General features: G+C 43.5%; 1 protein-coding gene across 1 annotated transcript in view; it reads right to left on the bottom strand.

The window, feature by feature from the left end:
• The window catches only part of GALNS (galactosamine (N-acetyl)-6-sulfatase), a 65,416-nt gene that overhangs the window by 29,712 nt on the left and 11,271 nt on the right, over window positions 1-24,433 (bottom strand). Inside the window, exons 5-11 of the mRNA XM_065416386.1 lie at window positions 19,192-19,335; window positions 17,018-17,084; window positions 16,757-16,884; window positions 15,780-15,919; window positions 12,951-13,054; window positions 5,063-5,199; window positions 2,356-2,458 (exon numbers count right to left, since the gene is read on the bottom strand). Coding sequence (XP_065272458.1) covers window positions 2,356-2,458; window positions 5,063-5,199; window positions 12,951-13,054; window positions 15,780-15,919; window positions 16,757-16,884; window positions 17,018-17,084; window positions 19,192-19,335 — 823 coding nt within the window. The remainder of the gene's footprint in view (window positions 1-2,355; window positions 2,459-5,062; window positions 5,200-12,950; window positions 13,055-15,779; window positions 15,920-16,756; window positions 16,885-17,017; window positions 17,085-19,191; window positions 19,336-24,433) is intronic.

The raw sequence follows: 24,433 nt of genomic DNA, 5'->3' as shown, positions 1-24,433 counted from the left end.
ACAAGATACTAAATTATCCGTAAAGTAAACCTCTTGAAAATAAACAGAAAGTTGTTTTGACGTATCTGGCCAACCTCAGGCCTGTTTAAATGGTTGCAGCTCCAATAAAGATGATGGAACTGTACCAGCTTTCACCAGATCTGACTTTGGCCCCATCATCATCTTTATGAGTGAAAGGCTTCCAAGTTCAAAGGGAGTCTAATACATCTCCACATCTGACTCAGATAATCAGGTAATGAGCCAGTCAGGAGACCCCACCATTAGACAAGGTAAAAACTTGCCTTATTAGCCAAAAGCCCCAGTGGCTTGGCAAGGCAAACTCATCTGTTCTGTCGACAATCAGGATTTCTAATGTCACACAAGTGTACATTAAAGTCCACTTGCAATGAAGCCAGCAAGCAAAACTGGCTCCTCCTACTCTGCCAAGATAACTCCAACCACAATATAAATATTACTGATAACCAAGCAGTAATTGCAAGGAGGAACTGTGTAGCGGTCATGTATGACAAGCTTGCAAAAAAGAAAACAAAAATCAGAACTGTAAAAATATTTTGCATTCCGATTTATTTATTTATTTTAAGCTCGCGAGGGTTGTAATTAACGTCTGGAGGACATGAGAGGAATCGGAACAAATTTCAGCCCCAGCTTCCTCTGCATGTTGTTAATGGCTATTCTGTCCACTGATGTGCTCCAATTTTACCCACATCAACCACATGTGATACAAGCTGCAGGAAAGCAAGTGAATTTTTAATCATCTCTCTGATGTACAGCATAATTACTGACTTTAATCAGCCAGTAGTTAACCAAAGACTTAGAAAGAAAGAAATATTCCTTAATTACACAACTGCCACTGCTCACAGTGGGAGAGTCTTTGAAATGAGTAACCGGTCTCCATTATCACAGCTACACACATATTCAGACATGTACAAACAGGTTAGATCAGTATAGGCATTTATTTTTTTCTGAACTAGGTGTGTAAGTGTGCATATGTGCTTATATTACAATGGAGAGCAGTTACTCATATCTGACATGGTCTTGTGTACACATGGGAAGTGCACACCTGTGCACGTGCACATCCTTTTCCAATGTCCCCACTCACAGTGAAAATCTTCCACACTCTTTCCATGTCACTTGAAAGCTCCGAGCTTTATTCACATACAAGTGTCGACAATATCTTGCATCATCCCCCTCACAAAGCGTTAACAATGGCGTAAAGTATGCGATGCAAGTTTCCCTCCCAGTTGGTAAGTCTCTTTGGCGCCATGTAAAATTGCAACTTTGACTCTTTGAGCCTTACAGTCTTTCTAGATACAAAGTTTACAGCCATGAATGTAAAAGACTCCCTTGATGCTGCCTCTACCCCCCACCCCCCTCACCCTGAGTATACAAACTACATGCTTGTTTTCACATCCACAAATGCCAGCAGCACTTTGTTCTACACCTGTGAAGCCCTGAGGACCTCCCATACATAACAAATAGTCATAATCTTACAAACAACCCCCTGTACCACCAGCCTGCTGTTGAAATTGCTGAGAGCTGTGCCATAGCACATTTACTTCACTTTTAAGGGCATAATCAGCATGGCACAATGGTGAGCTGCCATTTGTGAAATGCCCCAGAGTTTATTACCCAAGTTTGGAACAAGAAAGATACAAAAATCAGAAAAACAGCAAGAGCGTATCACTTAGAACAAAGGGATGGTCAACCGAGAGAGCTCAAAAATGTGCTACGTCTGAGAATGATTTAGGTCGGCGCATGCTTTTGTAAGAGATGAAACACAAGTGCTCTGTTTTCAGCGGCTGCAGTTCTTTGCACAGTACAGCTGCTGATGGCTGGGCTTCCTTCCCTCTCCATGCATTGCTTAGCAAAGCAGCCTTATAGTCGTGTAAATAGTGAGGGACATTGAATTCCTCATATCAGACACTGGATCCACACCAACAACTTAATGTAACACTCCAAATGGTGTGACATATAAGCTTGGTAAGAATTGATCAAGAAAAGATGCTTAACGTTGGAGTATATTAGAGGCTAAAAAAAAAAAAAAAAGAAAACCAACCCCAACATCCAAAACAACCCAAGAGGACAATTTCCTGTGATTGCCCTGGAATGACATTGACTTCAATATGAAGGTGCTGAAATACTAGTCTCCTTCCTCCTTTCCCTTTATCCTACAGATCCAGCAGTAATGACACATCAATGTCTCCAATAAAAGGCTGGTTTAAAATGGAGCGCAGGGACATGCCAAGGATTTCAAATTCCCCTTTAATGGGTTTCCCCCCCCATGAGGAAAATGTCACTTGATGCAACTGGGAATGGGGGAAATGAACTAAACAAGGAGGTTTTGTTTTCTGTTACCTGACTGAACTGCTCCCAGGAGTTGATCCAGGTCCAGTAGTGAGCCTTGTAAAGCCCAAGTCTTACTGCCATCATCTCGTTGCCACGGTAATAGAATATCGGCCTGACAGGGAAGCAGAAGGGGGAGGGGAAGTGCAGCTGCATGAGAAATGCAATGTGCCTAAACAAGCGCTTGGGCAGGCACACTGATAAGGGAGACAAACACTTTAATGGAGTCTGACTTCCGATTCAGCTATCAGTCAGGAACAGGCTGCCTTCTCAGAGTCTCCACTGCAAGGTTTTCAATTAACATTTTTTAAAGTGTTCATCAAGTTGAGAGCTCACATTGCACAAGAATGAAACATTATACAACTGGGCTGCCAGTGACTGTTAATCCTTGAACTATCAGCCCCTGGAATTTTCTATAGAGCGTGACGATTTAAACACCAAATGTCTCAGAAGAGTGGGGTGTGTGATGGGGATTCACAGAACATGTGATGCTTGGTCTCCTGTTTATGGCTGGGGACAGCTAGAGAGCACCAGACTGCCAGCTGTTACTGTCACACAGGCTGATTAGCCAGAGAAGGGGGAAAACGGCATTAAAGACGCATTCTGATTTCCAGTGCCATCTCAGAATGCACCCGAATCACAAATGCTAGCACTCCAACATGCTTTAGATTCCACCCCCTGTTAACTTGGCCTAATGCAATTCTGGGTGCTGCCTTTTCTCAAACCCCATGGTTCTCAATTTAGGGAGCACACTGGGGATAATTTGGAAAATATATTCTATTCAGACTAGTTAATGGCCTGTGTCCCCCTTTCAAAAAATGTTGTGGCGAGCTCAGCACTGTCCCCCCTTTTCCCTTTGGTTTCACCGACAAAGCACTCTGTTGCTCTTGGAATGGAAGGTAAAACCAGACCACTCCATTTCTGCAGAACTGAAGCATCTATAGAGGGCAGACTCTGTTGGCAGAGTTCCTCATGCAAGGACTCTAGCTTGGTCAGCTTTTTCCAGTAGTTATAGACTGCTACACGAAGTCAGAAAGTTCATCATCATCAGTTCTGAATCTGCAGCTTTGGTTTGGACTCAGAATTCCTATTTTGCAAGAACTGTCCGGTTCTATGGTGCCACCTTGAAGACCATATCTTCATGGTAAGAGAAGGTTAAAAATCTCCCTGACTGAAGCACAGGACTGGTCTTAGATCCCTTCTGGTTTGAGACTGAACTACAGTCTCCATCACTCCCTGCACAAACGATGAGTATTTAATGAGGAGCTCTTTGTATTTATGAGGAGCTTGTGAACAAAGGGAAAAACCCAGCTTAGCACACAGGGCCCATTCCTTTTAGTCCACTCTGTATGCACCAAAAACTTCTAAGGGATAATGAGAGTGAAGGGGGTAGCAAGAATGCAGAACGGGGTCCAAAATGTTCCCACCAGTGAAAGAAAAGGACTCACTCATCCTGTTCTCGCTCACCCATAACACTCATTCCTCAAGGAGCTTTCTTTAGTTGGGGGTGTTTGTATAAGATCTTTTGTTTTAAATAATCTTTTCCATCCCCACATCATCTTTACTGTTCCTGCTTTCTTAGCTAAAAAGGATGTTAAAACCTAACCCACTGGAAAAAAATATTAATGGAGTTTTTGGCTTTGGAAGACCTGACCTGGTTCACCTGGTGCACTGAAGTGACAATTATTGTAGTGCAAGGGGCAGAGTAATAAAACGTTTGCCTCTCCAATGAAAAAACTCTTTGATGTCAATAAAGAACCTCTTCAACCTTAAAGAAATAAAGTAATGCTAATCGCAAACATTTCACAGCACTCACAGATCCAGTAACGCCCGAAATTAGACACGAGGTGAATCACCTGCAGTGCTATGCAGGTGCTTTCTGCCCTAATGGGCACAAAAATAGCTTTTCTGACCTAAGGTTCAAAGTCAACACAGAAGAGAACACAGATGAATCCTGCAAGTATCCCGGTGCCTTTTCTCATGCTCTCCCCTACTTATGGAACATCCTCTCTACTTTAATTTGTCAGGCTGCTTCTCTCTGCTCAATTAAAGCATTCCTGGAAATACTCCCAGTTCTACATTGCCCAGGAAAGGAAGTCAAGAATGTTCACTGTCTAATCTTGTCTTGTTTTAACACCCATCCCATCCCCCACTGCTGCTCATTATTCCAGCTCTTCAAGTCAAGTCTAAAATTTGGGCCCAACCGTGAAAAAGGATCCACACAAGTAGACCCAGAGGAGCAAGTGGGGTTTCAGTGAAGTCCCTTTCCAGGGTCAAGGCCTTTGACTGTATACTCTTTCAGGCAGTGGCTGTGTTCTGTGAAGGACCCAGACACTCTTGGTTGCCTCACAGTAATAAATAATTAAACCTCCTTTCCCTAACCAGGTTAGAGTTCACGGAATTTATCCTCACTGTGACCTTATGCTGTTCCAGGGATCTGTGCTAATCCCTGGACAACTGAATGTGCCCAGGGAATCCATTTCATGGCAATATGCTGAGTTTCAAGCAATCCCACCTCGCTAGCTCCAGCACATAATTAGCACAGAAAGTAAATCTCTGTTGCTCACCCCAATTCAGCCATCAGGAACACAAAGTGCACCAGGCCAGTTTCTAAAGTAATAATAGTTTTTAAGAAGAGATTTTTAAAATGAGCAAATGAGTTCTGCCCCCCTCCAATAACCGCGAGGGAGGAACTGTGAGCTCCGTGCTCATAACTAACCTGTCAATTAGCTTGCTCTGCAGGATGACAGGAGAAAGGTCAATACCGTCAATCTGTCTGTCACTGGGAGGCTGCAATCCCGCTAGGGAGAGGCTGGTGGTGAAGAGATCCATCACGTTACCCAGCTGATGACTCACCTGAAATCGACAAGACAACGAAGAGCATTTGCACAGACTTTCCATACAAATTCAAGCAGACGAGGCTGCCTGCCTCTCTGCTACAAAAGAGCTGCTTTCTCAGTCCCATTCCTTTTTTGCATCTCTCAAAATTTCTCACTTGGGGCTTGCTCCTGCTCATATGAGAGTCACATGCAAAGTCCCCATTAGCTTCTAGAGGGCTGAATCAGGCCCTTCCCTCCTTTCATGTTGTTTTTTATGGAATTTTTTTTTTTTAAACCTTTCCCTTTACTTCACCCACTTTCCATTCATTCATTCTTTGTGGTGCTTAGGGCCCCCTGGTGTGCATAGGCAAATTATTACTCATTCTGAGATTGAAAAATCAGTATTCCATACAAAGTTCCCCTTGATTTATTCCATCCATTGGCCCTCTCCGGAGCCCTGCATTGCGAGGGGTGAGCTCCCAGCAAGTACAGAAGTGGGTGGATGGGGAGTGATCTTCAGGTCCCAATGACCTTGTCTACAAACCGTTTTCAACAATTCTAGAATGGTGAATCTGGAATATTTTAGAATATTTTTATCAGGAAGGAAAAACCACCATTATTTGGCTTTAGTGGTTTTTTAAGAGGTTTTTAAATTTAACTGGCAGCCATATTTATAATTCCTTCTGTCTTAATTATTCCTGTTTTAAAAACAAGCATCCCACACAGTATTTGTTTCCACCGATTACCTTCTGACTGATTTACACACACTCTTTCTGTGCTATGCTACTATGCTAGGAGACTATCATCTGCCTTGGGATGGGGAATTAACCAACATTACACAAAGTTGAGGCCGATATCTTCAGTCAAGTGAGAGAGTATGAGCACTTTGCGACAAGATGCATCAGTACCAGATGTCACCCAACAGAACCTTCCCAGGCATACCGCAAACTCAGAAACAAAGAGCCATGTGACCCAATTCAACATACTTATACAGTGGAGAAAAACCATTTTCTTTCTTTTCCATCCAAGGCAGATTCTCATGTTCTACCAATATACTGAGGATACCAATATATCTGTCATAACATCATGACCATCAAAGCCTGCCTTATCCATGAATCTTCCTGCTAATAAGTAATGGATCTCCATTTACTAAGCTGACTCTAAAACAGTATTTAAATACTGGAGCAAATTATGATAAAAGAGGAACCCTGCAACATATCAGCTCAGTTGTTTTAGTTTCTTCAGCCCTATTAAGGGGAACAAACCATTTTCTGAATTACTAAACCTCTTGCTCTAAGTGGCTAGATGGCCAATAGGTTGAAAAAGTGAACATCTAAGGATTTAAGCGGGGAATTGAAAAATATTTCTGAAAATTACAGTATTTTCCTCTTTCCAAAAACAACAGGCTGCATGCTGTGCTTGCACTATTGGGATGGATTAAGCGTTTAACATTGCAATGTCACTCGGCTGGATTACAGTCATTTCAATTCTTAACCATTTGAATTCATCACAAAACACTGACAAGAGCATTTAATACTGAGGAAGGATATGGGCAAAACTTCCCCTGTTCCCATGCAGGAGAAACAGAATGCAAAGCAGCAAGCATAGAGAGGGCCTGATCCTGGAAACCTTTATTTATGAAAATAGCCTTTAGTCAGTAGAGTAATCTGACTGAAATTACTGGGATTACTGGCATTGCGTAGGATCAGGCCCATAGTTTGATTCAGAGCTTTTGCTGCACTGAGGTACTTCGGAAGAGGCTAGGATCAGCCTGTTTTTGTGGGCAGTAAGGATGGGAAGGGGTTAAATCACAGGACCTGAAATATTAAACGGTTCTCCACATGAGCAACACAAGAGGCAGGTATGTACACGAACTCTTCTAAAGGTTCATCTCCTCATTTGGAGGAGAGGATGGAGGGAAGCTGCTTGCAACTTTCTCTGCTACACAACCTCTGAGAAGGAACTGGAACAGTCCCATTTTACAGTGAAACTGGACGTACTGTTTTAGTTTTATAATGTGCACTGGTACTGGGAGATCCATATTTTCTCCCTTCAAAACAAAACAAAACAAACCTACATACACTGCACCAAATCCTGCAGTCCTTACCCAGGCAAACCTCCCATTGCCTTCCACCCCAACAACTAAGTCAGACACCAATGAGACTGCGGCTCACTGCAAATACACAATGGTTACACACACGCTCCCTGTTCCTTTGCAAGAATGACAGACGTGCATTTTTATAGCTGATTCAAACACTAACAAAAATGCTGTTGTGTAGCTATCAGATACAGAGATCTGGGGAGGGGTCAGGCCCCATTGACCCCATTTTGATGGGACCTAGATGTTGCTGCTGTTGCTCCTTACACTCTACTGTCTCCACACTGCTCTCTTTGGGTACACCTACACTGCAAAAAATAAACATAAAATAAAAAAAGACCCACAGCAGTGCGTCTCAGAACAACTGACTTAGGCTCATGCTACAGGACTAAAAATAGCGGTGCAGACATTCCTGCTTGGGTTGGAGTCCGGGCTCTAAGACCCATCCCCTTCTCCAAGCTAGCATGAGTCTGTCTACTAGGGCTGGGAGGCTCACCCCCAGCTGCAGTGTAGACATACCCTTAGATTGTAGGCTCCTTAGAGCAAGGATCTTGCCTTGTGTGTGTGTTTTGTAAAGGGCTGTGCACACGTTAAGAGTGCACAGACATTAAATAATAACAATGTTATCCTCCTTCAAAGAAGCTATCACATCCATTCCTGACAAAGGTGGACAACTTCACACACCATGAGGTGCTGAGTCTCGTATGCTTGCCCCCTGCTCCTTACCCTTTGCACGTCGCAGGCATTGTGAGGTTGGAGAAATGCCATGTGAAGGATTTGAGAGATTAATAAAGGGGATATTTGGCACATGATATAGTTATTAACGTGCCTGCTCTCCATGTACTCCTGCTGCAGCAGGAATGAACAGGATAGCTAGCATGTAAGACTTTTTGTAATTAGGCCTTTCACAGTTTATAAGGCAAATCCAAAAAAAATCACTTTTCACGTCGCCACTCAATCCTGTCACCTAAATCTTTTGGCTAACAGACAGCAAGAAGCAATAGCCAAGCTGAGACGTACTATCTAATTTATACACTGTGACAGTCCTCTGGGGCCACCACTGACTTCTTGTACTGGCCTTTATTAAACATAACCAGATGTAGAGGACTCCCTTTAATCATTCAATTACGTTTCTGGTCTCAGACAACATTCTTCCGTGAAGCAGAGAAAACTTCGTAAGGAAATTAAACGCCCGTGCCACAGCCACTTGGATTTATCTGTGCTCTGCAGCACCGTGACGAGAGAGAAAAAATAAAAAAGGTTAATATTTATACAACTTTGAAGTATTTTCAGGGAATTTTTTTTAAATTACCATTTTCTCCTGTCAACAGCACTCTCATTCTAGTTGCCTCTTCCATTTTTTCTTAAGAAAAATAAAAATCCAGAGAGAGTAACAGCCCAGAGAAAATAAATAACATATAAAAGAAGAGCGAGATCAGATATTCCTCGTATCAGTGAGGAACAGCTGGCATTACGCACGTAAGAAGGGCTCCCCCCCCCTTTTTTTTTTAAATAAACTCTCAGTGAACACATAACGTCTTTAAGAAAATGAAATCCTTTTGCTGTGGGCCACGTTGCGGGAAGAAATAGTCACCACTGCTGTTATCAGCGCTTTCAAGCTTTAACTCTGAATCAAAGGCGACAATTAATAAAGTCGCCCCCGCCAGGAAAGGAAAGGAGAAAAGCTAAATATTTGAAACTGGGTGAACAAATGTCAGGGTGTTTTTAAATAAAATCCTTTTACAGTTATCACAGCGAGCAGACCTGATATCCCTGTCTAATTCAATTTCAATTTGCGCCCCATGGGAGATAGTGAAGAAAAGGTTGCAATGCTGTCTTTGGGTTGATATGTTCTTTTCTCCTTCAGGGAGCAGGAACTGGGGAGGGAAGGGGAGGAGACACGCAGAAAGAGAGAAGGAGAAGGATTCAAATACCAGCAGAATATGAATTTCTTTCAGCTAGATCTTTCCAGAAGGCAGACGTGATGCAGGGAATGTTTAAATGTTGACTTGTTATGAATTCACCTGGAAAATGGAGAGGGGGAGGAAGCTACAGAAAGGGTGTTTGTGTGTGAATAAACATGCCAAAACAGGGGGCCAAAAGGAACTGAATTTTGATGCCAACACCAGCAGTAGCCTCCTGTGGCAAGACCCCCACCGAGCCCCAAACTGGTTACCTATAGTGCTACTGATGTTCCTATTAGAACTGTCCACTTGATTTCCTTTATAATTTCTACTCAACATTCCTTTTATTTGAAATAAAGAAATACACCCACTAAAAAAAAAAAAAAGCTACAAGTCAGTAAGATTGTCAGCATAAGAACATAATAGCCATACTAGGGCAGACCAATGGTTCATCTAGCCCAGTATCCTCTCTTCTGACAGTGGCCACTGCCAGGTGCTTCAGAGACAATGACCAGAACAGGCAGTCATTGAATGATCCATCCGCTATTGTCCACTCCCAGCTTCTGTCAATCAGAGACTAGGGACACTAAGAACATGTGTTTGCATCCCTGACCATGTTGGCTAATAGATATTGATGGATCTATCCTCCATGAACTTACCCAATTCTTTTTTGAACTCTGTTATCGTTCTGGCCTTCACAATATCCCCTGGCAAAGAGTTCCACAGGTTGACTGTGCGTTGTGTAAAGAAATACTTCCCTATGTTTCTCTTAAACCTGCTGCCTATTAATTTCATTGGATGATCACTCTTATGTTATGTAAAGAAATAAATAATACTTCCCTATTCACTTTCTCCACAGCAGTCATGATTTTATAGACCTCTGTCATATCCCCTCTTAGTCATCTCTTTTCCAAGCTGAAAAGTCCAAGGCTTTTTAATCTCACCTCATACAGCAGCTGTTCCATACCCTTCATCATTTTTGTTGCCCTTCTCTGTACTTTTTCCAATTCTAATACATTATTTTTGAGATGGGGCGACCACAACTGCATGCAGTAATGAAGTTGTAGGCATATCATGGATTTATATAGTGGCATTATGATGTTTTCTGTCTTGTTATCTATCCCTTTCTTAATGGTTCCTAACATTGTTAGCTTCTTTGACAGCTGCTGCACATTGAGCGCATGTTTTCAGAGAACTATCAACAATGACTCCAAGATCTTTTCTTGAGTGGTAACAGCTAATTTATATCCCATCATTTTGAATGTATAGTCAGGATTATGTTTTCTAATGTGCATTATTCTGCATTTATCAAATTTCTGACCATCAACAAGGAGGCATGACCCTTCCAGAGAATGCTTTAACTCCAGTAGTTTGGTGGGGCTGAGCAACTGAATGGCGCAGGCAACAGGATAGGGAAACTTTCAACAGCAGGTTACTGCTTTGAATGTGGCCTCGGTCAACAGTAACCAAAAGTTGTCACCATTTGATAGATGTTTGGTCATCACTATGAGACAGTTTGTGGGTTCACTCCAATTCCTGGTGGACTTGTGTCCATTGTAAAAGCAGTATTACTAGCGGGCAAAGTTCCCGACTGATTTAGCAGAGAATCCAATGACTACATGGGCACTAACACTGAATTAACCTCTGACTCCTCCCTCCTGGTCAGGTTGGGAAGGTAAAAGCTTCAACATACTATATGTAAAATAGACAAAAAACTGTAGAAGGGAGCTCTCCACCGACTATGTCTAGAAAAGGCAATTGTTGAGAAATAACTATGCACTATAAAAACTATACATGCGACTGTAACACTAGAAGGCAATGGCAGAGTTGCACTACCCAAAAACCTGAAGCAATGCTGTACTTCTCACCTGAGGACAGTGCTGCGGTGGGCATCAGACTGCAGGAGCCTTGATTGCAAGAATACAAGCATAGAAGACCTATCAATATCTGTTATTATGTATTTATTTACAGATCTCACCCATACTAGCACATCCACAACACAGAATGAAGCAGCACATTATGGACCACAGGTTTGAAAAGCGGTCTGAGCCCAATGGGAATTGTGGGAGCACAACTCCTCTCAGGATTAGACCTCTATATGTGTAACCATTTGGTGTCCAGTTTCCTGAAATGGGGCTAAATCAAGCAAGGAATTAAGCATATGCCTAAAGTGAAGCATATACTTAAGTGTTATTAAAGTCAATGAAGGCAGATCCGTCAATGGAGCTATGCCAATTTACATCAGGTGAGAAACTGCCTAATAAGAAGACTTAAGCATGTGCTTAAAGTTAATCATTTACATAAGAGCTTTTCTAAATAGAGGTAACTTGCCTTTGTGTGTGTACCCATGGCAGTATGGCACCTCATTTGGGTGTGCCAATGTGTTAACCATACATAAATGGTTGATCATACAAATTTAGGTTAAACTTTCAGTTGTTTCTAAAAGAGCAAGCAATTCACCACAAACTACCACATTGAGCTCCAATCTGTGGCAAACATTTCTTACCATCACATAAAATAGCTAGCTACACTGCATGTACAAGATTACTGTTGTTAAGTTATTTCTAAAAAAAATTTTCTTGCCTTTGTTCCTAATTATACCTTAGAGTTATTTTTTCATATCTAATGTACCTGTCCCCATTAATGATGGCTGTTTACTTTAGGCACTTTACTCAAGTTTATACATACAAACCAAAACAGTTAGTTTCAATTTTGTGTTCTCATGCACTAGTCCAAGGTTACTTATGCTTGGCTTGCAAGGACTTCATGGGAATGTTTAAATTCTAACAATAAACTGTTTTCATTTCAAATGTTAAAGAATCATAAAAACATTCCTATTAGGTTTTGTAAAACCTTTAAAAATGACAAACTCAAATTGCCCTTGTGCTCCAAATTTTAGGCCAAATCTGACAGTGGCCCTCTAAATATGTTCTATAAATTATCTTTATCCGATTTAATGGATTTACAACATTGAAAAGGAATGTAAATTAGAAAAATAAATGTTTTATAAATATTTTGCGATCTTGGGCACAGTGTCGAGTTGATGAAGTATCACTTCTTTCTGAATAAAAGACATCTACAAAGGGGAGGGAATGCATATTATTTAAGAGGAATCCTGCCTCCTGGAGAGCTGATTAAATCTTTCTTTAATGAGTATTGGGACAATTTCCTGCACATGCTGGTATTGCCACCTGAGGATTATTTTAGAATGAGCATCATTTTAATCTCTGTGCAGGCAGGAAATAGCAACATTCTGGTACACAGACCTACCTCCCTGAGTGAAACTGCTATCTAGCCACAAAAACCAGGAGTGTCAGGTTTAAAATCACTCGATGCTGCAGGACATGCAGAATACATCCAGAAAGCATGTTCCTCCACTACAGCAGGACACACAGTAACAGGAATGTCCTTGCATTCCATTTGATCGCATTGATAATCCACTAAAAATGCTGGGGATACAGACGTACGATCCAACAAAAGTGAAGGGGTTAAACAGACCGGGAAAACAAAAAGGTATCTGCTGGCTAAAGTCAAACCCCTTAGTGTTCATAAAAAATCCAATCATGTGCATTCACGGTATAAGATTGCAATAACGTAATTAACTGATCTTATTGTATATACATCAACCAATTCTTTACTTAATCAGATCCCAGGTTTTGACACAGTGATTCCATTGAGAATGTGCTAAAAGCCCTGAACCAAAGACCATTGAAGCCAATGGGACTCCTTCCATTGACTTCAGTTGGCATTGGATTGGGCCTAAAATTGTTAAGGCCAGATACTTACGTGTCCTGCAGGTATCTGGCCTGGCCACCAAGCAATAGCTGGCTCCCTCATCCCACCTTCAAAAGTGGTTTGTTTACCACACAGAAAGCGACCATTGCTACCTCCTATAGGAAAGAAAATTGATAAACACTATGATGTTTTTCCTGTGGATGCTTGTGAAGGTCTTTTCAGCAGGGGAGAAACTGACTGATTAGTAAACTAGCTAGGGAGTGCTATCAAATGCACAAAGGAAACAAACAAAACAAAACAAAAATTTTTGTTAACTTCTTTCATTTATAGGAATCTTAAATGTTTCCTGTGAGTGAAGGAGGTAAAAATTGATCACACATTGAATGAGTCAACAATGAGACAGAGGTGCAAAAAAGGCCAATATCATTCTGGCGTGTATTAACAGGAGTGTCAGATCTAAGACATGAGCAGTAACTGTCTTGCTCTACTCGACACTGGTGAGGCCTCAGCTGGAGTCCTGTCTCCAGTTCTGGGTGCCACCCTTTTAGAAAGACCTGGACAAACTGGAGAGAGTCTGAAGGAGAGCAACAAAAATGATAAAAGATTTAGAAAACCCGACCTATGAGGAAAGGTTAAAAAAACTGGGTATGTTTAGTCTTGGGAAAAGACTGAGGGGAGACCTGATATGTCTTCAGATACATTATGGGCTCTTACAAAGAGGACAATGATCAACTGTTATCCATGTCCACTGAAGGCAGGAAAAGAATGAGCGTCATCTGCAGCAAGGGATATTTAGGTTAGATATTAGGAAAAACTTTCTAACTGTAAGAATAGTTAAGCACTGGAACAGGTGACCAAGTCAGGCTGTGGAAGCCGCATCACTGGAGGTTTTTAAGAACAGGTTAGACAAACACCTGTCAGGGATGGTCTAGATCAGTGGTCTCCAACCTTTTTATGCCCAAGATCACTTTTTGAATTTAAGGGCAACCCAGGATCTACCCCACTCCTTCCCCAAAGCCCTGCCCCTTCCTCGAAGCCCCGCTCTGCTCACTCCATCCCCCCCACAACCTCCGTCGCTTACTCTCCCCGACCCTCACTCACTTTCACCGGGCTGGGGCAGGGGTTTGGGGTCCGGGAGGGAATGCGGGCTCTGGGCTGGGGAAGAGAGGTTTGCAGTGTGGGGGGGGCTCCGGGCTGAGCCTGGGGCAAGGGGTTGGGGTGCACGAGGGGGCAAGCTCTGGGAGGGAGATTGGGTGCAGGAGGGGGCTCCAGGCTAGAGCAGAGTGTTGGGATGCGGGGGGGTACAGGGTGCTGGCTCTGGGCAGGGAGTCAGGGCTGGGGCAGGGGGTTAGGGTGCAGGAGGGGGTACAGGGTGCTGACTCCAGGAGGGGGTTCAGGGTGTGCGCTCCAGCTGGGCAGCACTTACCTCGGGCAGCTCCTGGTCACCAGTGCAGCGGGGCTAAGGCAGGCTCCTTACCTGCCCCAGCCCCGTGCCGCTCCCGGAAGGGGCAAACGCGCCCCTGTGGCTCCGGGGGGGGGGAGGGGGGGCACCTGGCTCCGTGAGCTGCCCCTCTCTGCAGGCATCGCCCCCTCAGCTCCCATTGGCCACAGTTCCCCGTTCCCGGCCAATGGGAGCTGTGGGGGAAGTGCTTGCAGGTAGGAGCAGCGCGCAGAGACCTTTGCCCCCTCTCTTCCCCCAGGGCTGTGGGGGTGTGTTGGTCGCTTCTGCGAGTGGTGTGGGGCCAGGCAGGCAGGGAGCCGGACTTAGCAGCAGCCCCGCTGCATGAGTGGAGATCGCGACTGACTGGGAGAGTCTCCAGGATCGACCAGTCGATGGCCATCGATCAGTTGGTGACCACTGGTCTAGGTCAACTTGGTGCTGCTTCTGCACAGGTGGGTGGGCTAAATGACCTCTTGAGTCCTTCCGGTCCCACATTTCTATGATTCGATGAACATTTTCAGATTGAAATCTGATTTTCTAGGGTCCTTTTAAGATACGAGTTTCATTGGATATAGACACGACGACGACAAAAGTGAGATTCCATTTGATTTCCCCAGGAAAGCTCGGCTCAGAGACGGCAGCTGGTTTGCATGGAAGGTCCCCACTTTTTATGCAGCCTTACAGCTGCACTGGCTGAGGAACAGCCAGGAAAGTCATGTGATTTGCCCAAGGCCACACAGATTCAGTCACTCAGCCAAGGTTAGAACTCAGGAGCCTCCCATCTTGTGGCCTGATAATCACAAGACTACCTGACCTCCAAATGGGGGGAAAGGGGGGGAAATAAAACCAATCTGCTCAAGAATAGAAGCTTGAAAACAAGAGAAAAACTGAGAAGTGCAGCAAAGCTGTCCATGGCAGGGAACGTTTACCCTCCTTGACAACGTTTCATAGAGCTAAACGCATTGGGACTCCTGGATCTTTTATAATGATCCAGAAAACTCAGATTCGATAATGGCCCTCTAATTTGTCTTCCTAATTAACTAATACAGGAGCCTTAGCAGTTCCCTGTGTATGTCACTTCTGCACACACAGTATCAACAACAGATTAAGAGAGAAGGTGGGAGCAAATACACAGTCGGTAGGAAGCTAATGTACTGCTTTTAAGAGTAAAATAAAAAAATATACCCATTAGCACTGGGGCACAGTACAGAATGCACATGTGCTTGTCTAAATATGAGTGTGCCCCGGTGAGCAACTAACACAAGCATGGACTGGAGGCAGAACTCTAGTTCTGAACACTCCCGAACTTTGAGGCTTCTCTTATCTATATAAAGGACCAAACCAAAACCTCAGATGTCTTTGTCTTCAAACTCTGAGAGTATTTGGATCTGGACCCGAACTTCATAGCCGAGGTCCAGCTCTGTTCATTAGACACTTACCTTGTTTAGGTGCTGAAATCAGAGCAGCTCCATTATCAGATGTGAAAAACACAAAAGTGTTCTCACTGATGCCCAGGCTTTGAAGGGATTTTAGGATTTTCCCAATGCTGTCATCAATTTCTCGCACAGCATCACCATACCTGAGATAGTAGAGATGACAAACATGCGAGCCAGTAAAGGAGGAGAAATAGTTTAAACCAGGTAGTCTTACAGAACATAAAGCACTCCATTAAAGCCCACAAGAATACTGAATTAATTGTGCTGAAGAGGGAAATAATTCACCTACACATCAGGTACCATAATAGAAGTTTACCAGTGTCACTTTGTAACTTATGTCTCTTTGATCTGCAGAAAGCAGCCTCTCTTGGATATTCAGACTCTCCAATTTGCTAAGATCTGAGCATTCTTGGACAGAGACCAGCAATTGAGATAAATGAAGCCAAGTATAAGCAGAGGCCACTTTTGCCATGAACTGAGGCTAATAAAATAATTTTGTTTATAGATGCTAGTTTGAAACTGTGATCTTAAAAGCAAGGTCCATTATATCTATCAAGCTCTCCTTCCCCCACTGTAAATTGCATTTTCCATGATGTGGAGCCTGTTTGCTGTTCTGATTTACAGGCTTTTAAGCCAGGCTCTAATCAAACTACGTCAACAGACTAACAAAAGCACCCATTCCACAGAACAGCGTTTCATTACTCACACGGTGGGCCAGGGAGCTTAGATTTCACCCACATTTGTATCACACCATCTTTATTTTGGCTTACAACAAATATATTAAAGATCAAACTGGACACAGTCTTTTGGGAAAAAAATACCGAAAGGAAATTCCATGCTAGCTAGTATGTGTATTTACACACGCATGCACGCACACACACACTTTTAACAAGTGATCTATGTTACTTCAGTCCAATAAATATTGCTGTGGTTTTCTACTATCACAGTAGGCAGCAGAAATCAAATAGAAGGTGACTTACAACCCTCTCTGGCTAGTGCCCAAGAAATGTTTGGAGGCATAAACAGGAGCATGAGTAGCATCAATAGCCCAATAGAGAAAGAACGGCTGACGACTGGCTTGCTGCCTGCTAATAAAGTCGAGAGCTTCCTGTAAATGACAACAGAAATTAATGTTAACAGGATCATCCTCCGCCACCTAAAACCCTGAACCTAAAGTAACAAAAAAGGGCTGTGGGTTATAAAGCTATATGGGTATAATGTATAAAGAAAATGTATAATACCTGTAAGTAGATCTGAGTTAAGTTTGCTTCCCCTGTCTTCAGATCAATTTTGAAATCTTCATAATATCTTAAAATAAAACAGAACCAGGAAAAAAAATAAATACCCGTGGAACACAGAACCAAAGGGCTGTTCTTCCCTATTATTTATATGGGCAGGTCATTGTTGTTACTCAACAAAAGGACAGAGACTCACCACTTATGTAACCAGCCATTTCTTCTCAGAAACTGAAAAGAAGTTGTTGATGTTTTTTTATGTTAGGAGAGAACAGTGAAATTGCAAGGTCAGAAGAAATGGTGGGCTGTCATGATGAAAACATATAAAGGGTTACCACAAACAGGGAGGGGAGAAATAAAAATGCCTTCACTAAGGGAATGGAATCAGTTTCCAAAAGAGGCACAGCTGGATGAGCACCTCTGGGAGATGGTTTAGAGCAGCAATGACCTATTTGTGGTCCATGAGCACATTTCGGCAACATGCAGTTTGTTCTTGGCTCTCTAGCCTGCCACAACCCCTAGCAGCCAACATTCACCCCTGATGTTAGCTGCATCGCTTGTGACAAATTCCTGGTGCAATACCTGGTTTAAATATGTGAACACTCTGGCACATAAGGGAATTTTGGGCACTCCCTTGTCCCTTTCTTAAGTGCTCTGGCCTTTGAAGCCTTTCAGACTTGAGCACCAGAGCATTCCATCATTAAAAAGCAAGATGCCAGATAAAAGCCCAGCACTAAAGCAGCTGGGCTTTAAGTTCATCTTTTGAGGTCGGGATGAGGATGCCAGGATCCCACCAGGGAACAGCTGAGGAGTTCAGACTAAAATTTAGCACAGATCTAGTGCTTATAATCTTCAAGGTGCTTTAAAAACATTAACAACCCTATAAAAGTAGGGCAGTATTAATGTTCCCATTTTACAGATGGGAAAACAGACACAATATGAGAGCAAGGCTTAGAACTCGGGAATTTGTTTCTTAGCCCTGTGCTTTAACCACTGGATTGTGCATCTCTCTCAATAAACAGGTAAGTCTGGGAGTGGGAAAGGAAGCTGGAAGATCTAGCAGGCATTGCCCAGACACAAACGCTCTGAATCCTTCTGGCTGCCAAGATCCTCCTTCATAAACACCTTCCTCCTCCAATGATAAGTGTCCCATCTCGACTTGCCCTCTCAGCTGCAAAAATCCTCCTACTCCAAGTGACAAATGCTCTAAACCTAACACCGTCCTCCCACAGATGCCAAAATCCTCTTGCACTCTCTCCTATAAGAAATGCTCCTCACTTTGGCTTGGCACAGGGGTGGGCAAACTTTTTGGCCTGAGGGCCATGTCAGGGTTCCGAAACTGTATGGAGGGCGGGTGTAGTGTATTAAATTGCTCCCTGGAGGAATGTGCTACTTACGGTGTACTTCTTACGGCTGCCAGTCCTGGTGCTCCCTAAGTAGCACATTCCTACGGGAAGCAATTTAATACTCTCGCAGCCACGCTGCCCAGCAGGAGCTCGCAGCCCCGCCGCCCAGAGTGCTGGTGGCACAGCGAGCTGAGGCTGCAGGGGAGGGGGGACAGCAAGGGAGGGGCCGGGGGCTAGCCTCCCCAGCCAGGAGCTTAAGGGCCGGGCAGGACGGTCCCACAGGCTGGATGTGGCCCGCGGGCTGAAGTTTGCCCACCTCTGGCTTAGCATGATTGCAAACAGTCACCTGGGCCTTACACTGCTCACAGTCCGCCATCTCTGGTCTAGGGACAAAAGTCCTGAGCAAACAGAATGGGGGTGGGAAGGGAGCGGAAATACATCCCCTTCAGTGGGTCCCTTTCCCACTTTAACAATTCTAGGATTGCCAATTCACTACATGTGCTGAAAACGCCGTGTGGTACATGTCAGATGATATTTGAACCAGTTCATCCCTTATGACTGACATTTCCTTCGCTCATGTCCAATAATTCTTGGCATGGTGAGAGGTTTCTGGAGATTGCTGCCCATCCAACCAAGCCTCGGTGTTACTGCTGTGTCTGATCCAGGAGTATTTGCCTGCCTCTCCTAACTGAAGACAGCTTGCTGATTGAACGCTTGTCTTTCAGTAGACCACAGGACAGCTGAATAAGACCACAGGGAAAGCAAAGAAAACAAGCCGTTGATAACTTCCAAAATATTTTTTTAAATGAGCCATGGAGCAAACAGCTGAATTACCTGCCAATCATTTCCCTGTCCCTATAAACAGGGATGTTTGGGGTGGCTTTGTTATCGTAAGGTCCAAAATGGCAATTAGGGGATCCAAACCATTCATCAAATCCATGCTTCAAGGGGTGGAATTGGGGTCTGTGACCCAGATGCCTAGGAACAAAAGCCACAAAGGGTTCAGGAGTCCATTGCAAAGGAGTAAATAGTAATCTTCTCAGAACTATGTAGAAAGAAACATCTTTCAATGACGTTAAAGGAAAACGTCAGTGATTAGTTAGTTACAGTCCTCTAGATAGCCAAATAAATAATGACTAGACAAAAACGTGCATTCAAAAGAGATTACAGAAATCCCTGCCACTGTTCCAGTAGCTCCACTAAGTCAATGTCCAACTTCTCTTCTCTCTAAACATGTTGATTATCTGTGATGATGGTGCCTTGAGTGGAGGTGCCCAGAACACACAGCAAAAATACATAATAATAATTAATTTAGGGCTTAGGTCTCATTTATACCAAGGCTCTTCTACACCAGTAAATTGTGTAAAGGGGCCCCAAAGTGTGTGTAATTTACTATTACATTTACATTTACTTTAAGGCCCTTTATGCCACCAGAGTGATGTAAAGGGGCTTTAGTGTAAATGACAATGAGGCCCTTAAAATGTACATATGAAAGCAACACACAAACACACACACACGCTTCTGTTAACAGCTTTTTTCCTGGATATAAAATTTAAACTTTCCTTCTTTAGCTTCAGGCTACTGCTCCTTTCCTTCCACATCTTCTGGGACTGTGAATAACTCACTTCCTTCATTTGTGAAAGTATTTATAGATGGTCATTCTCTCACTGTCTCAACTGGACAAATTTCTAGCTGAACATGCATGTGTCACTTCAGTCTCTCCTCATAGATCTTTAACCCATGGATATTTCTGTTGCCCTCTTTTGTATTGTCTCTAAAATTTGGGGACCAGAAGTGCACTCATTGGACTAAATTGGTCCCTGGTGTAAACCCGATGAGATCAATGGAATTACACCAGAGACTAATTTAGTCTCACGATTCCTGATCCGGTCACACACTGGCTGTGTAAATTAGAACCACAAATCTCCCTAGTTTTACATGTGGTATCCCCACATATATGCGCGTGCGCCTGCACGCGCGCACACACACCACAACAAAAATACCCCTCGCTATCTTCACAGTGACTAGGGGCATCGAAAATCTGATCTCCAGAGAGATTTTAAAAAGAGGGACAGTTTACAAAGGAGGCGAGTAAGAAGGAATATGAGAAAAGCATACAAAATAAATAAATAAATAATGGGGTAGAGAAGGTAGATTAGACGCTCCTGTTCTCCCTCTCTCATAACACAAAAATGAAGGAAGTCAATTAAACCCAAAGTCAGCAAATTCAAAACTGAGCAAGGGGAATACTTTTAACACCCAACACATAGTAAGAACATAAGAACGGCCATACTGGGTCAGACCAAAGGTCCATCTAGCCCAGTATCCTGTCTTCCAACAGCAGTCAATGTCAGGTGCCCCAGAGGGAATGAACAGAACAGGTAATCATCCAGTGATCCATGTCCCATCGCCCATTCCCAGCTTCCCTGCCCATCTTAGCTAATAGCTATTGATGGACCTATCCTCCATGAATTTATCTAGTTCTTTTTTGAACCCTGTTATACTCTTGGCCTTATCATCATCCTCTGGCAAGGAGTTCCACAGGTTGACTCTGAATTGTGTGAAGAAATAGTTCCTTTTGTTTGTTTTAAACAAATGCCTATTAATTTTATTGGGTGACCCCTATTTCTTGTGTTATGAGGAGTAAATAACACTTCCTTATTTACTTTCTCCACACCAGTCATGATTTTACTGACCTCGATCATATTCCCCCTTAGTTGTCTGTTTTCCAAACTGAAAAGTCCAAGTGTTATTAATCTCGCCTCACATGGAAGCTGTTCCAGCTGTACCTAATCATTTTTGTTGGTCTTTTCTGTACCTTTTCCAATTCAAATATATCTTTTTTTGAGATAGGGCGACCACATCTGCACGCAGTATTCAAGATGTGGGCATACCATGGATTTATATAGACGCAATATGATATTTTCTGTCTTCTGTCAATCCCTTTCTTAATGATTCCCAACATTCTGTTAGCTGCTGCACATTGAGTGGATGTTTTCAGAGAACTATCCATGACTCCAAAAATCTCTTTCTTGAGTGGTAACAGCTAAATTAGACCCCATCATTTTATACGTATAGTTAGGATTATGTTTCCAATGTGCATTCCTTTGCATTTATCAACACTGAGCATAATATGACCGTGGAACTCACTGCCCCAGGATGTTACTGAGGCCAAGAACTTGGCAAGATTCAAAGAGGGACTGAAGATTTATAAGGATAACATAAAATTCAAAGAGACAAGGTGGGTGAGATAATATATTTTATTGGACCAACTTTTGTTGGTGAGAGAGACAAGCTTTCAAGCTTACGCAGAGCTCTTCTTCAGCTCTGGGAAAAGTGCTCAGAGTAGGGTGACCAGATGTCCTGATTTTATAGGGACAGTCCCAATTTTTGGGTGTTTTTCTTCTATAGGCTCCTATTACCCCCCACCCCAGTCCCGATTTTTCACATTTGCTTTCTGGTCACCCTAGCTCAGAGTGTAACTACAGGGTAGAACAGATAAGGAGTTAACACATGTTGCAAGAGACCATTTGAGGTGAAGCGGGTGGTTAACACCTCCACAATCAAAGGACAAAAGGAGGGTTTGTGTGTTCCAGATTGTTATAGTGAGCCATAAATCCAGTGTCTTTATTAAGCCCATGATTTTTGGTGTCTATCAGAGTTATGAATTTAAGCTCCCAGGCTTGTCTTTTGAAGGCGTTGTGCAGGTTTTCTTTGTTTGCCCAGCCTCTTCATGGGCCACTTTGAGGAAGAATTTCTGGACAAATGCACCACAAACCAATGATATATCTGAGATACATTGATGAGATTTTCATCCTCTGGACAGACAACTTAAACTCCCTCAAAGATTACCACTACAACTTCAACGACCAGCACCCATCCATCAAACTTTCTCTAGAACATTCCCACACCAGCACCAACTTCCTGGACACCATGATCAACTTCAACAATGGCGCCCTACAGACAACTACATACAAGAAATCCCCAGATCACCACAGCTACCTTCACCAATCCAGTAACCAACCCAAACATACCAAGACATCTGTTATGTATAGTCAGGCACTCAGATACCACAGAATATGCCCCATCGAGAAAGTCCCGGATACATACCTCAGCACACTTAAAACTACCTTTACCACACAAGGACACTCCGCCAGAGAAGTAGATCACATCATGGAATGGGCCACCCAAATACTCAAGAAGAACCTGCTTCAATACAGCAACCGCCCCCCCTCCGCCCAACTGCACACTCCTAGTTGTCACTTACCACCCTGCATTGGAACCCATACAGGGTATCATCAAACAACTATAACTCATACTCGATGTGGACCACATGTTGAAAGAAATCTTTCCTGAACTCCCTCTTCTGGCCTTCAAACAACCCCCCAACCCTGCCAAGCTCATCATCAGAGGCAAGCTCCCTACAGACCAGGACACACCACCTCAAAGCACCACCAGACCCTTCCAGAACAACAGATGCAAAACCTGCAGACATATCTCCACCCGTTGCGATGATCAACACTCCCACAACACACCTTTCAAGATCCATGGTTCCTACACATGCGGATCACAACATATGGTTTCCTCATCCAGTGCACTAAATGTCCCAATAGCATCTACGTGGGTGAAACCAGACAGTCACTATGCTGTCGAATGAACTCACACAGAAAAATGATAAAAGACAAAAACACCCTATCACCTGTGGGCAAACACTTTTTACAGAACGATCACTCCATATCTGACCTCTCAGTCCTCTGCATAAACACCTTCAAAAGATGAGCCTGGAAGCTTTTAAATTCATAACTCTGCTAGATAGCAAAAATTACGGGCTTAATAAAGACACTGGATTTATGTCTCATTTACAACAATCTGGAACCCACAAACCCTCTTTTCTCCTTCAGTTGTTAACTTCACCTTGAATGGCCTCTTGCAACATGTGTTAATTCTTTATCTTTTTCACCTTGTATTTAACTGAGACACTCTGAGCATCTTTCCCAGCGTTGAAGAGTTCTGCGTAAGCTCAAAAGCTTGTGTCTCTCACCAACAGAAGTTGGTCCAATAAAAGGCCTTATTGAAATTCCGGGAGGCGGAAGGGCGCAACCTTTGGGGAGGAGTCAGAGGACTCAGGACTCAACTGAATATGGGGGACAACTAAGAAATAACAGGGCAGGGAGTGGAGGTCAGAGGTTCAAAACTAGGGATCCAGAAGGGGACACCAAGCAGAGAACCCCGGACAGCACCCACTGCTCCTCAAAGCTGTCCAGGGAGCCAGTGGACACCACCCAGAGGAACTCTGCATGGATGAGTGAGCCCAGGGAGGAACAGAAATAGGCCCCACAGATGCAAAGCACCTCCCCATCCAGCATCCTCCTCCTGGTGTTGAAGATGGCTATTTTGGCCAGTGCCAGGAGGAGGCTAACGAGGTCTCACGACTCTGTGGGGCCACAGACAGGGTGTGCATATATGAAAAGATGTGGGGAAAAGTGCAGCCAGAACCTCAACAGTAGGTTCTGGAGGAGTCAGATTAGGTGCTGCAACCTGGCGCATTCTAGATAGGCGTGCACCAGGATCTACCTCACACTGCAAAAGGGGCGGGCGTTGGGGATGGGGATGAACCACAGTAGGTACAGACCTGTGCTCATGGCTCCATGAAGGAGCCGCCAACTGATATCCCTGGCGGGCCATGAGTCTAGGGTGGCGTACAGGCTGGCCCACCGGGGGTTCCTCACCCTCCGCAGGTGGTAGAAAGTCCCACCACTCACCCACCTTCTCTCTAATATCCTGGGACCAACACGGCTATAACAACACTGCAAATAATATTCAGAGTTGTAATAGCAAATACTTAAAAGAGAGGGTTAAAAGAGATATAAAACCTCATGTTTAAGGCTTAAACTAGTCGCTAACCAGTAGGGGTTTCGATGAAACTTTAATGGAGTCAGATTATCTCACATCTGCAGTTTCCAGTACCCTTCTGTGAAGCAGCTGATGTACAGCAATTCTTAGGTTAACAATGACACTGCATTGTGAGTTCATTTTTACTTTGCTTTTTATTATCCCTAGAAGGTTTTCCAGACTC

Source organism: Emys orbicularis, chromosome 14, assembly GCF_028017835.1.
Source record: "Emys orbicularis isolate rEmyOrb1 chromosome 14, rEmyOrb1.hap1, whole genome shotgun sequence".
Classification (NCBI taxonomy): domain Eukaryota; kingdom Metazoa; phylum Chordata; order Testudines; family Emydidae; genus Emys; species Emys orbicularis.
This window is presented reverse-complemented; position numbering and strand designations above follow the sequence as displayed.